The sequence below is a fragment of the Pantherophis guttatus genome, chromosome 2 (genome assembly GCF_059756535.1).
Source record: "Pantherophis guttatus breed Tessera chromosome 2, ASM5975653v1, whole genome shotgun sequence".
In the NCBI taxonomy this organism is placed as follows: domain Eukaryota; kingdom Metazoa; phylum Chordata; class Lepidosauria; order Squamata; family Colubridae; genus Pantherophis; species Pantherophis guttatus.
Genome location: NC_142064.1, coordinates 289504792 through 289519639, shown reverse-complemented (window position 1 = coordinate 289519639; position 14848 = coordinate 289504792). Strand labels below are relative to the sequence as shown.

Below are 14848 nucleotides of genomic sequence, written 5' to 3'. Positions count from 1 at the left end.
GGTTTTTTTGGATGCGGAGAAGGCCTTTGATAGAGTGGATTGGAATTTTCTACTAAAGACTTTAAAAAAGATGGGCCTTGGGGACCAATTTATACAGGCGATCTCAGCAATTTATCAAGAGCAAAAAGCACAGATTATTATTAATGGAAGTTTGACGACAGAGTTTAAAATTGAAAAAGGAACAAGACAGGGATGTCCGTTGTCCCCACTTTTATTTATTTTAACATTGGAAGTCTTGCTAAATACAATACGGGACTCAAAAATTTTGAAAGGCATAATGATAAGGCAAGAGGATTATAGAATAAAGGCATTTGCAGATGATCTGGTGGTTACCCTATCACAACCAATGGAATCAACAATCCTGATGAACGACATTATACAAGATTATGGTAGAGTTTCAGGTTTTAGAGTGAATTCAAAAAAGACTAAAATGATAGTCAAAAATATGACACAAGATCGTAAACATGAGCTTGAAAGGAGGGCAGGTTTTGAAATTGTACCTAAGGTAAAATATCTTGGAGTTCAGGTTGCAGAATCAAACATGAAATTGTTTCAAAATAACTATGAGGTGTTGTGGCGAGAGGTTCAGAAAGACATGGAGACTTGGAAAAAGCTGCAACTGTCTTTACTTGGAAGAATAGCAGCAGTTAAGATGAACATTTTGCCAAGATTTCTGTTTTTGTTTCAAATGATTCCGGTGCTTAAAAGTGATAAACAACTGAAAGTTTGGCAAACTGGACTTAATAAGTTTGTCTGGAACGACAAAAAGCCGAGAGTGAAATTGAAAATTATGCAAGATGTTCCAGAAAGAGGAGGCCTTAAACTTCCAAACCTACAGTTATATTATGATGCAGCAGCTTTAACTTTAACAAGTGATTGGTTTGGAAGTAAAAAGGCTGGAATATTGAATGCAGAAAGTTTTGATCTTGAATTTGGATGGCATGCTTACCTATTTTATGATGACAAAGTTGATAAAGTATTTAAAAGTCATATACTTAGAGACTCTTTGATGAGAGTTTGGAAGAAGCACCGACTCAAATGGGATTATAAAATACCACTATGGCTGGATCTTGGTCATACCTTGTGGAATACAAATATAATGTCACTCGGGGGGGTTTTATACAAAGAGGTTCTTTTTACAGATGCGGGCAGATGGCAGCTGAAGACATTGCAGACACTGTTGGACGAAGGGATTAATTTAACCTGGTTACAATATAATCAATTACAATTGAGATGGAAAGAGGACCAAAAAACTGGTATTATGTTGCATGAGGAAGAATTGGTTAGACATATAAGAGAGAAAGGTCCAATGCATATTAAAAGGCTTTATAATGTTTTGCTAGAAAGGGATTCAGAAACGGAATTAGTTAAAGATTGTATGATTAAGTGGGCACAAAATTTTGAAGAACCAGTGATGTTGGAAACATGGGAAAAAATTTGGGTTCAGAATGTTAAATTTACACAGTCGCAGAACCTGAGGGAAAATTTCTATAAAATGTTTTATAGATGGCATTTAGATCCTAAAAAGCTGTCATGTATGTACCCTAATGTTCAGCCAAAATGTTGGAGATGCGAATGTTTGGATGCTACGTATTATCATGTTTGGTGGACCTGTAGGAAAGTTAAGGCTTTTTGGATAAAAATTTGGTGGGTCATGCAGAATGTTTTGAAGAAAAAAATTCAATTTTCTCCACAATTGTTTTTATTGGGTATAGTTAAGGGTTTTACACGGGGTGAAATAAAATTAATATTGTATATGATAACAGCAGCAAGATTGTTGATAGGTAAATATTGGAAGAATGAAGCTTTGCCTACTATCGAGGAATGGACTTTGAAGATGGCCAGTTTTGCAGAGATGGCGAAGATTTCAGCATATTTAAAAGATTGTTCACAAGAGACTTATGAATGGGAATGGAAAAGGTGGATAGAATATGTTCAGAACAAATACCAAACTAGAAAGTACCAAATAGCTTTTATTTGAAAACAATGTATTAGAAATATCTTAATGTAAAGAGATAAAGAGGGAAAATAAAATAGGGGGAGGGATGGGTTCAGGTATATATATCAGTATTATTAGTTATGAGTACATAATAGGGAAGTCTGGGGGGGAGGGTTAGGGAGGACGGGAAGTTTGGGGAGGGAGGTGGGGGGGTGAAAAAAAGGGGTGAAAATGTAATTGTAAAACTTTTGCAATAAAAAAAAAAAAGGATTATTGATTCCATTGGTTGTGATAGGGTAACAACCAGATCATCTGCAAATGCCTTTATTCTGTAATCCTCTTGCCTAATCATTATACCTTTCAAGATATTAGAGTCCCGTATTGTGTTTAGCAAGACTTCTAGTGTTAGAATAAATAAAAGTGGGTGTCAGGTTTCGGTGCTATCTTGAATAAACTTCATTCTCAAGCGCAAGCTGTCTAATGAAACATTTTATTTTTAAGCATAGCAGAATCCAACATTTCTGACTCAAAATTGCAGCCAAACTGGCCCCTCCTTCCAACCCCCTCCTCTTCCGCTCTCCAGCCCCCACGTCCCATTGGCCATCATACAGATCCATCTCTACATCCCGGCACGTTCTTTTCACAGGAATGCAGCCCCCACCCTCGTCTCCCAGGAAACCCTATCTGTATATACAAAACTAGGTAAAAGTTCATCTCAGCAATAAATCAAGCTTCCGCTCTTTCTGCTTCAACTTGTTATGTCAGCGTTGGAAGAAAGCCTAATTTGGAACGCTGACAGTGGGGACAACGGACATCCCTGTCTTGTTCCTTTTTCAATTTTAAACTCTGTTGTTAAACTTCCATTAATGATAATCTGTGCCTTTTGCTCTTGGTAAATTGCTGAAATCGCCTGTATAAATTGATCCCCAAAATCCATCTTTTTTAAAGTCTTTAATAGAAAATTCCAATCCACTCTATCAAAGGCCTTCTCAGCATCCAGAAAGACCAGCACTGCAGGAATCTGTTTATTCTTCTCAAGATATTCCAATAAATCTATTACTTGCCTTACATTATCCTTCATATGTCTGCCCTCGATAAATCCCGCTTGATCATCATGAATCACCTTTTGGATTACTGGCATCAACCTGTTGGCTAATACTTTCGCATAGATTTTATAATCTGTATTCAAAAGAGATATTGGTCTATAATTCTCTGTTTTAGGACCGACTTGTTCTTTTGGTATCAAAGATATATAAGCAGTTGTCCATGATGGGGGTATTTTACCCCCTTGTTGAATATTGCAAAATAAATCTCTGAGTTGTCCCACCATTTCAGCTTGCAAAGTTTTGTAATACACTGCGGTCAAACCATCCGTGCCAGGAGTTTTGGCTATTTTTAACTGTTTAATTGCTACTATTATCTCCTCCTCTGTTATAGGATAATTCATTCTTTCCTTTTGTTGATCAGTAATTTTTGTAACTCTTTTATCATTTAAATATTTTTCTATAAGTCCATTCTGCACCTCCTCTTTGGCATATAGTTTGGTATAATAGTCCACAAAATTATAAAATTAATTAATTTTTGTTGAAAAATTTCTTTCCCTCCAATATCAATACTATCAATAGTCCGTATACTTTGTTTTTTCCTCAATGTGTAAGCCAACCATCTGCCCGGTTTATTAGCGTTACAAAATGTGTTATGCTTCGCATATTGTAAGTTTGTTGCAACTTGTTCCGCCATAAGCATTTGAAATTGGTCTTTCAAAAGTTTTATAGCACCATGTATTCTTTCATCTGTTGGATTTTTAATAAGTAACTGTTCTTTATTCTTTATTTCTATTTCCAGTTCGGATCTTTTCTTTTGTCGAAACAGTCTATGTTTAGAGTTCATGTAGATAAGTACCCCTCTCGTATATGCTTTACTTGCGTCCCACACAATTTCTATTGGGGTACCTTTATTCAGATTTATTTCAAAAAATTCTTTCAAATGCTTTTTAAGTTCTGTTGTGTTTTTTTCATATCTAAACAAGTTCTCATTTAATCTCCAAGAACGTCTCTCAACCTTATCTATCTCAATTTCTATCCATACTGGGCTATGGTCAGTCAAAGTTCTTGGAAAGATCTTTGTTCTTTTTGTCTTAACAAGTAAGTCATCTGTCAACAAAATGAAATCAATCCTAGAGAAGGATCTGTGTCTGTCAGAAAAAAAAGTGTAGTCCAATTCTTTTGGATTATGTATTCTCCAAACATCTTTTAGTTCCATATCTTCTTTCATGTCAAAAAAGGTCTGTGGTAATCTGATCCTAGACTTTGCCAAACTCTTTTTATCTAATTTAGAGTCAATTACTCCATTCCAGTCTCCCATAATTAAAATAGATCTGTAATCCCATTGCAGTATTTTAGTATGTAACATCTTATAGAAATAGTCCTGTTGTTGATTGGGAGCATAAATTCCAATCAGAAGAATTTGGCCGTTTGCTGTAAGCAATTCAATTGCTACAAACCTACCATCTTCATCTGCTTCTATAACTTTAGCTGTTAACTTTTTATTTACATAAATAACCACACCATTCTTTTTTTGCGAAGTTGAAGATATAAAATGTGTTCCTAGTTTGGAGTTTATCAAATATTTTTGATCTTGAGTTGTGATATGTGTTTCTTGTAAACAAATTATATCATTATTAAATTGTTTCAAATATGTAAATAGTTTCTTCCTTTTCTGTGCTGAATTCAACCCATTGACATTCCAAGATAAACACTTAAACATCATCTCCCTCTTTCTGGAGCAAAGAGCAGAATAATTGAAGATCATCCGAAAGCTTCGATCTCGCTCCCCCCATGGCTCCAATCTCTTATGCAGTACTCTTAACTGCCTCCTTGTCTTGTCTTTCCTGTTGTTGTTGTTGCTTTTGTTTAAGTAACTTAGATTGAGCTCGAGTTATACGTTGGTCCTTAACTTCAATCATCTGAGTCGGGTCCAAAATTGGAGAAGATTCCAGCAAAGGCTCATCCAGAAAACCTCCTTCTGCACCTTGCATTTCCTCTAATTCCTGCTTAGACTGTTCTTGCAATTCTCATTGAGGTTGCTTCTCTTCACTCTCCTTAATCTCCAAAACTGTAGATGTACGTGGAGATGGTGTTCTTTCCTTAAGAATAGTAGTGTAGAAGTGCTGTGCCTTCTCCACGGTATTCAAACGATATCTTTCTCCCTTATATCTGAAAATTATACCAACTGGGGCGTCCCACCGGAAAGGTATCTGTAAATTTTGCAATTCCTTAACAAGAAAACCAAATTCTTTTCTAGCTTTCAGCATTTTAGGAGGTAATTCTTTATAAATTCCAATTCGTGAGCCCCCCACTTGCACAGAAGTATAAAAGGATTTTTGCAGGATATCGTTTCTTATTTCTCTATCTGTAAAATATATGACCACATCTCTAGGTAATTGTCTTTGTCTGGCCACCCAGGAATTCACTCTGTAAATTTTGTCTATTTTGTGAAAAACCACATCAGGATTAACTTGTATAATCTTAGCCAGGGCCTCAGAACAAACTTGTCTCAAATCCTGTCTTTCCTCCTCTCGAATTCCTCGAAGCCGTATAGCAAACTCCATTGCCCTGAATTGTATCATGACAATCTCGTTTTCAACTCTTTGCATTTTATTGTCAACATCAGCAATTTTATAATCATTGTCTTTCATCTTAACATTAACTTCTGATTTAAGTTCTTCAACTTTAAAATCAACTTTCCCGATAAATTCTGCCAGGCCAGATGCCACTTCTGATATTTTTTTGGTCACCTTGTTTTGGTTCTGTTTCACCATATCTTTAACTTCATTAATTTCCTGCATAAATTCCTGATGTGATTTTTGAAGTTTATCATCTATCTCCTGTTGAGATTTTTGAAATTTATCATCCAAAGTTTTAGAAATAAATTCTTTTAAATCTCCCACATCAAATTCTTTTTTCTGAGTCTGTAGCTGTTGAGCAGGGGGAAGCTGCGTTTCATGTTTGTGTGTGGGGGATCCCCCCCCTGTTGCCTTCCCTTCCTGCTTCTTTGAAGCCATCCTGCCACGTAGTCTAGTTTTTCTAAAGAGGGAAGTTCCTTTTCCTTTTCCTCCTGCACAAAGACTTCTAAAAAAGTCCCCCAGATTTGATCAGGTAAAAGCTGGAGTAAAGCAAAGTCAAGTATTGAAAAGGGAGAAATTTTTCACTTGTTTCTCTTATTACAAACAAGGCAACTTTGTAGCAACTTGGAAACTTTGTAACAAAGCAAGATAACTTCACCAATCCACACTCGCTGGCTCGTTAACTCTAAGGCTGAGCGCCATGTTTTTTCAAAGCACTTTCACTCGTTCGCATTTTTCTCAGATTAAAAAATCAACAAAGCGCTAATACTTGCGTTTCCAAGTTTCAGGGTTCAGATAGTTTCGCTGTTTATTAAAGCTGGTTCTTTTCCCTTTGAGTTTCCTGCAGCCGGCTTGTTCTGCAAAAGCAGAATCGTCCCACGTCGCCCGGAGTTTCAGCAGGTTGGAAGGGAGCCGCGCCTGTTCTCTCCCCAGAAACAATTCCCTGGGGGGTTACAGTGGCTCGACCTGTGCCCTGCGATCTCTACTTCAGCAATCCTGTGGATTTTGAAGTTTTCGAGCCGCTTCTGGATCGCGAAGCGGCTCTACAGGCGGAGGGGCTGGCGGAGCTTCAAAAGGCACCGCCGTCGCCAAAGACAGGGAAACCGGAAGTCCTTTGGAAAATAGCTTGACCCCCTCCTCTCTGCCCCTCAAATATTGGAGCACTGGTACCCTGTCTCCCCTGGTCCTTCTCTTCACTAGACTAGCCATGCCCAGTTCCTGCACCCGTTCATCGTATGTTTTAGCCTCCAGTCCCCTCATCGTCTCAGTTGCTCTTCCTTGCACTCTTTCTAGAGTCCCAAGATCTTTGTTACATCTTGGCAACTAATACTGGATGCAAAGTTCCTAAGTGTGGTCTTACCAAGGCATTCTAAAGTGGCACTAATACTTCATGTGATCTTGATTCTATCCCTTTCTTAATGCAACCTATGATTCTGTTGGGTGTTTCTTGGCAACTGTAGCACACTGCTGGCTCACGTTTAAGTGATTGTCCACTAGGACTCCAAGATCCCTGTTCCACTTACTACTTTTGAGCCAGGCATCACCTATTCTATGGCAGTGCATTTGGTTTTTCTTTCCTAAATGTAACACATTACATTTCTCACCATTGAATTTCATTTTGTTAGAAGGTGCCAATCTGTCAATCCCTCTATATCTCGAGCCTATTTTGTGCAGTGTTGGTATTCCTGCCAATTTGGTCTTGTCTGCAAATTTGATGAGTTCCCCTTCAACCGCCTTGTCTAAATCATTGATGATGATGAACAGATCTTGCGAATCTTCCTGTTCTGTTCTTTTTTCCGTGTTCAGGAGAGTCTTGTGTCCTTTGAGGAGGTGGCTGTCTATTTCTCTGAGGAGGAATGGTCTCAGCTGGATCCTGACCAGAAAGCGCTGCATTCGGAAGTCATGCTTGAAAACTATAGGAACGTGGTCTCTCTGGGTAAGAGTTTTCTTGTCCCAAATCAGAGAGTTCAAGAAGACAGATTATATCTGTGTAACATTAAAAGTGTAATAGATGATAAGTGGGATAAAATCAAAGATAAATTGATAAAGTTTAAGATATTAAGAATCGAGGAAAGGGTCAAGAGATTAAGAATTAGATACAACTTGGTCTTATAAAGTGTAATAAAAATGGAGTGGTATGGAATTTGAAATCAAGATCTGTGGTGATAAAATTGTAGGGTAAATAATTAGAATAAGAGGTTAGAATATTGTTAAAAAATTTTTTTGATGCTGATCGCTTAGCTGATGCTAAGGTGAAGAAGAACAAGATATAATTAAGATTGAAATATAGATATAAAAATGAGTGAGAGTTAATTTGAAATTAAAATTGTATTGATATAATGGATTTGTTTAGAGGAAGATGTTAGAATTTATGTTAAAACTTGTTCTTTTATGTTTTGAATTTTTATTTGTAAAAGATGTAATGGGAAATTGTGAACGGAGCTTGTTAAAGAAATGTAAGCGTGGTAACCATCTATGACCAGATCGAGACTCTGCTCTTGAAAGCTATATTTTATGTTTAAGTTTGAAAAAAAAATATTTACAAAAAAAAAAAAAAAAAGAAGATAGATTATACTTACTTTTTATTTAAAAAATCACTAATCAGATATTGTCTCCTGGGAGGGAGAAGGGAAGTATCTGGCCTTGTCGTACCCCAAGGAAGGAAAGAGTCAGTGTCTCTTTGCTGAGGTCCTTTTGGGGCATTCCTTATCTGTATTTTTCCATTTCTATTTGAACTTATCTGTGGAGGCTGAGAATAATGAGGTGTGCTTTTATGTGTCCTCTGGAGATCATGTGAGAAGAATGTGTTTGTCATTTGTTCTCTGAAACCTCCCCAAATTGTGTGGGAATAGAACTTTCACGCTCGGGCCATGGAAGAGCATTCTCCCAATCCAATTCAAGAACAAAGGCCTCATGAAATATGACTCAGAGCATCCTAGGATACAGGTGATCTCCAAGTTACGACAGTTCACTAAGCAACCATACCAGCCCTCTCCTAGTCCTGAAATAATGAATGTTACAGCACCACAGCCGTCATTCACACTTACAAATGACAGGCGTTGCAACAACAATCATCCTACCTGCACCCCCACCCCACCCTGCTCGGACTTATGTTACGAGGCCGTAGCGAGCCATCGGTTCCTTTGCCTGCTTGGGTACATTTGCAGAAAAAAAAGGCCTAAATTACTGAGAGATACACAAGATCAATAGTGGGAAATCTGGCACTACTGATCTCACATGATCTTACACTACAATAGTTTAGGCCTCTGTTCTCTTCTCACCAAGGCCTGCACGAGATCCAGGGCAAAATGCTTTGGAAACAAAGGAGAGGCCTCTTTGTTTTCAAAGACTTTTGCCCTGGATCTCGTGCAGTCCTCAGTTTGTAGGGAACACAGGACTAAAGTACTGCAGCCTGAGATCCCGCAAGATCATTAGTGTGAGATCTTGCACTTCTCGTGTGATCTCGCACTAAAGTAGTTTAGGCCTCTGTTCTCTGCCATCAGAAGCCTGAACCAGACCCGGCCAAAAAGCCTTTGTAAGCTGATGAGACTTTGGGGCAGCAAAATAGCCATTGTTGAAGCCTCCCAATCTTTCCAGTCTCAGCGCGATGAGCGTTTACAAGCCAATGGGAGGCTTCAATCAAGGGACTTCGCTCCGAAGTCTCATCGTTGGGATCAAGGAACGGGCCGAGCGGAAGTCCTGTCTGCCAGACAGATGCGGTGGAGTACCTGCTCCAAGGTACACCGGGGAAGAAGGAGCTTTTTTCAAAATGGTTTCAGTTCTCACAGGTCTCTGCTGAAATTAACCCAGCCCAATAAATCTTAAGTTTTCTCCTTATTCCTCGTTGGGTGTTTCCCCTGTTTATTCCATGACTCAAAACAGACTTTGATTGAGATTTGCACATATATAGATAATTGTAAAGAAAGAGATGTTTTCTAGATATTTTCAAAGCTTTCAGAACTCATGAATATAGAAATCATCCTGTCTATATCACACCACTGTAAGCATGCAAATGTAAAACTTAAAAGAATTTTGGAAAAATTCAGAAGGAAATTCATTTGACTTTGTACAGTTTGATCATTTTCTCTAACCTTGTTACCGTTTTCATTTCTCTTTTGCTTTGAAGGTAATAATGGGCAGGAGAATCAAGATTCCTGTGAACTGCTCCAAATGATCAATGCTAAAGATGGAACGGAGAAGTTTGGAATTCGAATGGAACCAGAAACCCATGATAGAAACCAGTCAAATGATTGGAATCAGGAAAGCTCATCTTCTACCGATGCTCTGATGCAAGACTTTCTTGCCCAACAGGAGAAAATAAGGAAAAAATATATTGGGGAAAGTGTGAAGCCAATCAAAGCTAAATTACAAGTAAAAGAACACTATATAAGCCAAAACAAAGGAGAAGATGCTATAAGAAGACACAACAGACAAAGTTCCAATGGGACATTCATTCCTTCTCTTGGAAATAAGTTCCTTACATCTCAAAAAGTGATAGACACAAAAGAGAAGCCTTACAAATGTTTGGAATGTGGAACATGTTTTAGAACAAGCAGGCAACTTACTTCCCATAAGAGGATCCGCACAGGGGAGAAGCCGTATAAATGCATGGTGTATGGAAAGACGTTTGGTCAAAGAGGTCATCTTATTTCCCACAAAATGATCCACACAGGGGAGAAGCCATATGAATGCATGGAGTGCAAAAAAACCTTTGCTCGAAGAAGTAGTCTTATTTCCCATAAGAGGATCCACACAGGGGAGAAGCCGTATAAATGCCTGGAGTGTGGAAAGGCCTTTGCTCGAAGAAGTAATCTTATTTCCCATAAGAGGATCCACACAGGGGAGAAGCCGTATAAATGCATGGAGTGTGGAAAAACCTTTGCTCAAAGAGGTCATCTTATTTGCCATGAAAGGTTCCACACAGGGGAGAAACCGTGTAAATGCATGGAGTGTGGAAAGACGTTTGGTCAAAGAGCTCATCTTATTTCCCACAAAATGATCCACACAGGAGAGAAGCCGTATAAATGCATGGAGTGCGAAAAAACCTTTGCTCGAAGAAGTAGTCTTATTTCCCATAAGAGGATCCACACAGGGGAGAAGCCGTATAAATGCATAGAGTGTGGAAAAACCTTTGCTCAAAGAGGTAATCTTATTTCCCATAAGAGGATCCACACAGGGGAGAAGCCGTATAAATGCATGGAGTGTGGAAAAACCTTTGCTCAAAGAGGTAATCTTATTTCCCATGAAAGGTTCCACACAGAGGAGAAACTGTGTAAATGCATGGAGTGTGGAAAGACGTTTGGTCAAAGAGGTCATCTTATTTCCCACAAAATGATCCACGCACGAGAGAAGCCGTATAAATGCATGGAGTGCGAAAAAACCTTTACACGAAAAAGTAGTCTTATTTCCCATAAGAGGATCCACACAGGGGAAAAGCCCTATAAATGCATAGAGTGTGGAAAAACCTTTGCTCACAAATGTAGTCTTATTTCCCATAAGAGGATCCACACAGGGGAGAAGCCGTATAAATGCATGGAGTGTGGAAAGACCTTTGCTAAGAACTGTGACCTAAGAGCACATGAAAGTTTCCACACAGGGGAGAAACCGTATAAATGCATGGAGTGTGGAAAGACGTTTGGTCAAAGAGGTAATCTTATTTCCCACAAAATGATCCACACAGGGGAGAAGCCATATGAATGCATGGAGTGCAAAAAAACCTTTGCTCGAAGAAGTAGTCTTATTTCCCATAAGAGGATCCATACAGGGGAGAAGCCGTATAAATGCCTGGAGTGTGGAAAGGCCTTTGCTCGAAGAAGTAATCTTATTTCCCATAAGAGGATCCACACAGGGGAGAAGCTGTATAAATGCATGGAATGTGGAAAGATGTTTTCTGAAAGAGCTCATCTTATTTGCCATGAGAGGATCCACACAGGGGAGAAGCCATATAAATGAACGGAGTGTGGAAAGGGCTTTCCTCAGAAAGTTAGTCTTACTTCTCATAAAAGGATCCACGCTCAGGAGAAACTGCGTAGCAATAGTAATTCCACTTAGACTTATATACCAGTCTATAATGCTTTGTAGCACACTTTGGCAGTTTACAAAATCAGCATATGGTCTCCAGCAATCTGGGTCCTCATTTTAACCACCTCAGAAGGATGAAAGCTGAATCAACCATGACCCTGTCAGAATCAAACTTATGGCTGTGGGCAATTAGCCTATAGTACTGCATTCTAACCGCTGATCCACCACCATAGATTTTGATTTGTATGCATATTGTGCCTTTCGGATCCAAACAAGACAAGGTAGAATCCAACAAAATGAAATTTAATGTGGAGAAAAGTAAGCTTTTACATCTGGGCAGGAAAACAGATTACCTGAAACCTGGCTGGAAAATAGTAACTGTGAAGGGTCCTTGGAGTCGGAATGGATGATCAATGAAGTATGAATCACCTGTGTGCGGCAGCAGCCAAAAAAATGAATACAATCCTTGGTTGTATAAACAGAGGCATAGAATAAAAATAACATGAAGTATTAGTACCGCTTCATAAAGACTTAGTAAGACCACCCCTGGAATACCGCATCCTGTTTGGGTCATCACATTGCAAAGCAGATGTTGAAACTTTGGAAAAAGAGCAAAGAAGAGCAGCTAAGCTGATTAAAGGCCGGAAGACTAAAATAAGAACTATTATAGGAACTGGGCATGGCTAGTCTAGTGAAGAGAAGGACCAGCGGAGACAGGATAGCAGTGTTCCAATATTTGAGGGGCTGCCACAGAGAGGAGAGGGTCAATGTCGGATATGCTTCCTTCAAAGTCCAAGAAAGAATGACCCACCATTTCCAAGGCAGCCAAAGCAGTAAAAGGCGACTATTTTCCAAGGCACCTGAAGGCCAGACAAGGAATAATGGATGGAAACTTATCAAGGAGCGATTCTACCTAGAAATAAGGAGAAATTTTCTGACAGAACAATCAACCAATAAAAGAGCTTGCCTTCGGAGGTTGTGGGCGCTTCATCGCTCGTGGCTTTCAAGATGAGATTGGACTGCCATTTGTCAGAAACAGTGTAGGGTCTCCTGCTTGGGCGGGGGGTTGGACTAGATGAATGACAAAGTCCGTTCCAACTTTCCAAACCACCAGAGGGCAAGATAAGGAACAATGGATGGAAACTAATCAAGGAGAGAAGCATCTTGGAACTTTCTTACGGTGAGGACAATTCACCCGTGGAACAGCTTCCCTTTAGATAGCGTGGGTGCTTCCTCACTGGACACTTTTAAGAAGAGACTGGACAGTTTCAAGTAACTCTCTCTGATGAGTATATCCACTAGAGCAGAGTTGCAGGCAGAAATGCAATTAGTCCTGAATCCCTTACTATTAATTTCAGCTTTTCTTACTTTGCTTAGTATTATCACAGTCTGCCTTTCCACCATTTCACTTTATACAAGTAATAACTGAGAAAGACAACCATAAGGAGAACGGGGTTGTAGTGATGCTGAGTTAGAAAATGCAACTCATAGGCTCTTTGTACTAATTTTGTGGTGATCTTTCCTTGCCTTCCCTCGTGTTGCCCATCTCTGGACTCACACAATCTTATCAATACATTTTTTAAAGTGAAGTCTCCAGAACTGGACACAGTATTCCAAATGGAGTCTCACTAAAGCCCTATGTAGAGGGATAGGAGCTCCTTTTTGCTGAGGGTGGTACATCTGGTGATGCATCTCAGAATTTTGTTTGCCTTCCCAGCTGCCTGGCTACACTGCTTACTTATGTTGCAGTTATCATCGTTTCAGTGCCATGGCAACTATTTTCACAGAGTTGTGTAAAAGAAGGGAAGAGAAAGCAGTGGTAGGGATATGTGGTTGCATATTAAGTTCCCATAGGTAGGCAGCCTGCTGGCCAACCCAGGCAGTCCCTGATTTACAATAATTTATTAAGTAACCGTTTGAAGTTCCAATGGCAATAAATGATGGCTCTGATCTCCCCCCCTCCCAAATTAGGCCTACTCCAGGATATGAGAATGAAAACCACTCTGGTGTGCTAACATTGCAAAGGATCAATCAAGAAGGAAGATATTTGGAAATCAATGGGGACCAAAATAAGATGAAATTAAGAACTACTTCAAAAAATTACTTCAGTCCTTCCTGATGAAACATGCAGAAATGCGAATGGGAACTTTCTCTGGGATATCCAGATACCAAAAATAATCCAGCCTGCCAACAAAGGAGACAATGTGTAGCTCATGGTTGAAATGAGGGGTCCTTGGTGGTCTCTGAGCTTGATTGTGTTGTTGCAGACCTTTCATTAGCCAAACGAGGGACGATCATCACTGCACCAACCAACCTCAGAGGGCACCAAGGACCCCTCAATCCAACTTGCATCCACTGTGTCAAATTAATCACTGTCAACGAGGATGAATGCAGAATCAAGGAACCGTTTTAGGCCAAAGACCTCTTAGGATGTGATGGAATAATGAGAGATGTCTGTAGACTGCATGCAGAAAGCTTCAGGGTGAACAATTTGCCTTTCAAGCAAGAGGCCGGAATGAACAGAAGGAAACAAATGCATGGGGAAAATTTATTTTTCAAGCATTAGGGCCACATTCTTCTATTTTTATGATGTGTCATAACATTAAGTAACTTAAAATTAACTATCAGTCATGTAGTTACTTGCTAAAGATGCATAAAATTCTCAATGGAGCCTTCAGCTTTCCTTGTTTTGCTTTTGCTTTTTCGTTTTCATTTTCTCTTTTCATTTATGGTCTAATGATATATCCCTGTATTCAATTCTCCAAGGGCCTTAAGTTTCCTAATCACATTTCTTGAGGTGAATTCCCTACTCAATCCCTATGTAAAAATGGTTTTTCCTCCTCATAGTTTAGCTTTCTATTCCTTTTTCAGGATCTTCCTTTTCTTTCATCAGAAGAGACCGGAGGGGTCCCTGCCCTTTCTCCTCCCCCCTTTGCTGGGAGGCTGAGCGAATAGTGTGGGAAGGGCAGCTGCATGTATTGAATTAAATAAAAAAGAAATAAAAACATTTTCCTGATTGTGGCCTTCCTGCCTGTGTTCCATCTGCCTCCCAACAACCGCAAGACACAAGCTGTCTTTCCCATAGAGCCTCCTGGTCCTTCTCTTCTGGCTGTTTCTGACAGGATTTGGACCCTTTGGAGGCCTCCCACAATCTCTGCGGAGCCTTCAGGGCGGCTGTCCTTGAGGGAAGAGAGTTCAAATCCTCCAGAGAAATTTTTCTCCATCTCCACAGACGGTTCCAGGACAGGAAGGAAAGGAAGATG

General features: G+C 39.5%; 2 protein-coding genes across 3 annotated transcripts in view; both read left to right on the top strand.

Annotated features, from left to right (window-relative positions):
- Nucleotides 1-14848, top strand: part of LOC132708964 (uncharacterized) — a 71149-nt gene that overhangs the window by 41746 nt on the left and 14555 nt on the right. The window contains 2 exon segments of the mRNA XM_087884942.1: nt 10456-11475; nt 14771-14778. Of these exon segments, the coding sequence (XP_087741068.1) occupies nt 10456-11475; nt 14771-14778 (1028 nt within the window).
- LOC148116099 (zinc finger protein with KRAB and SCAN domains 5-like) overlaps nt 1-14848 on the top strand; it is a 32128-nt gene that overhangs the window by 17012 nt on the left and 268 nt on the right. Inside the window, exon 5 of one of the 2 annotated variants that reach the window (XM_087884909.1) lies at nt 7371-7500. In XM_087884909.1, the coding sequence (XP_087741035.1) occupies nt 7371-7500 (130 nt within the window). Of the gene's footprint in view, nt 1-7370; nt 8126-14848 lie in introns of those variants that run through there. The other variant, XM_087884908.1, reaches the window with a different exon arrangement.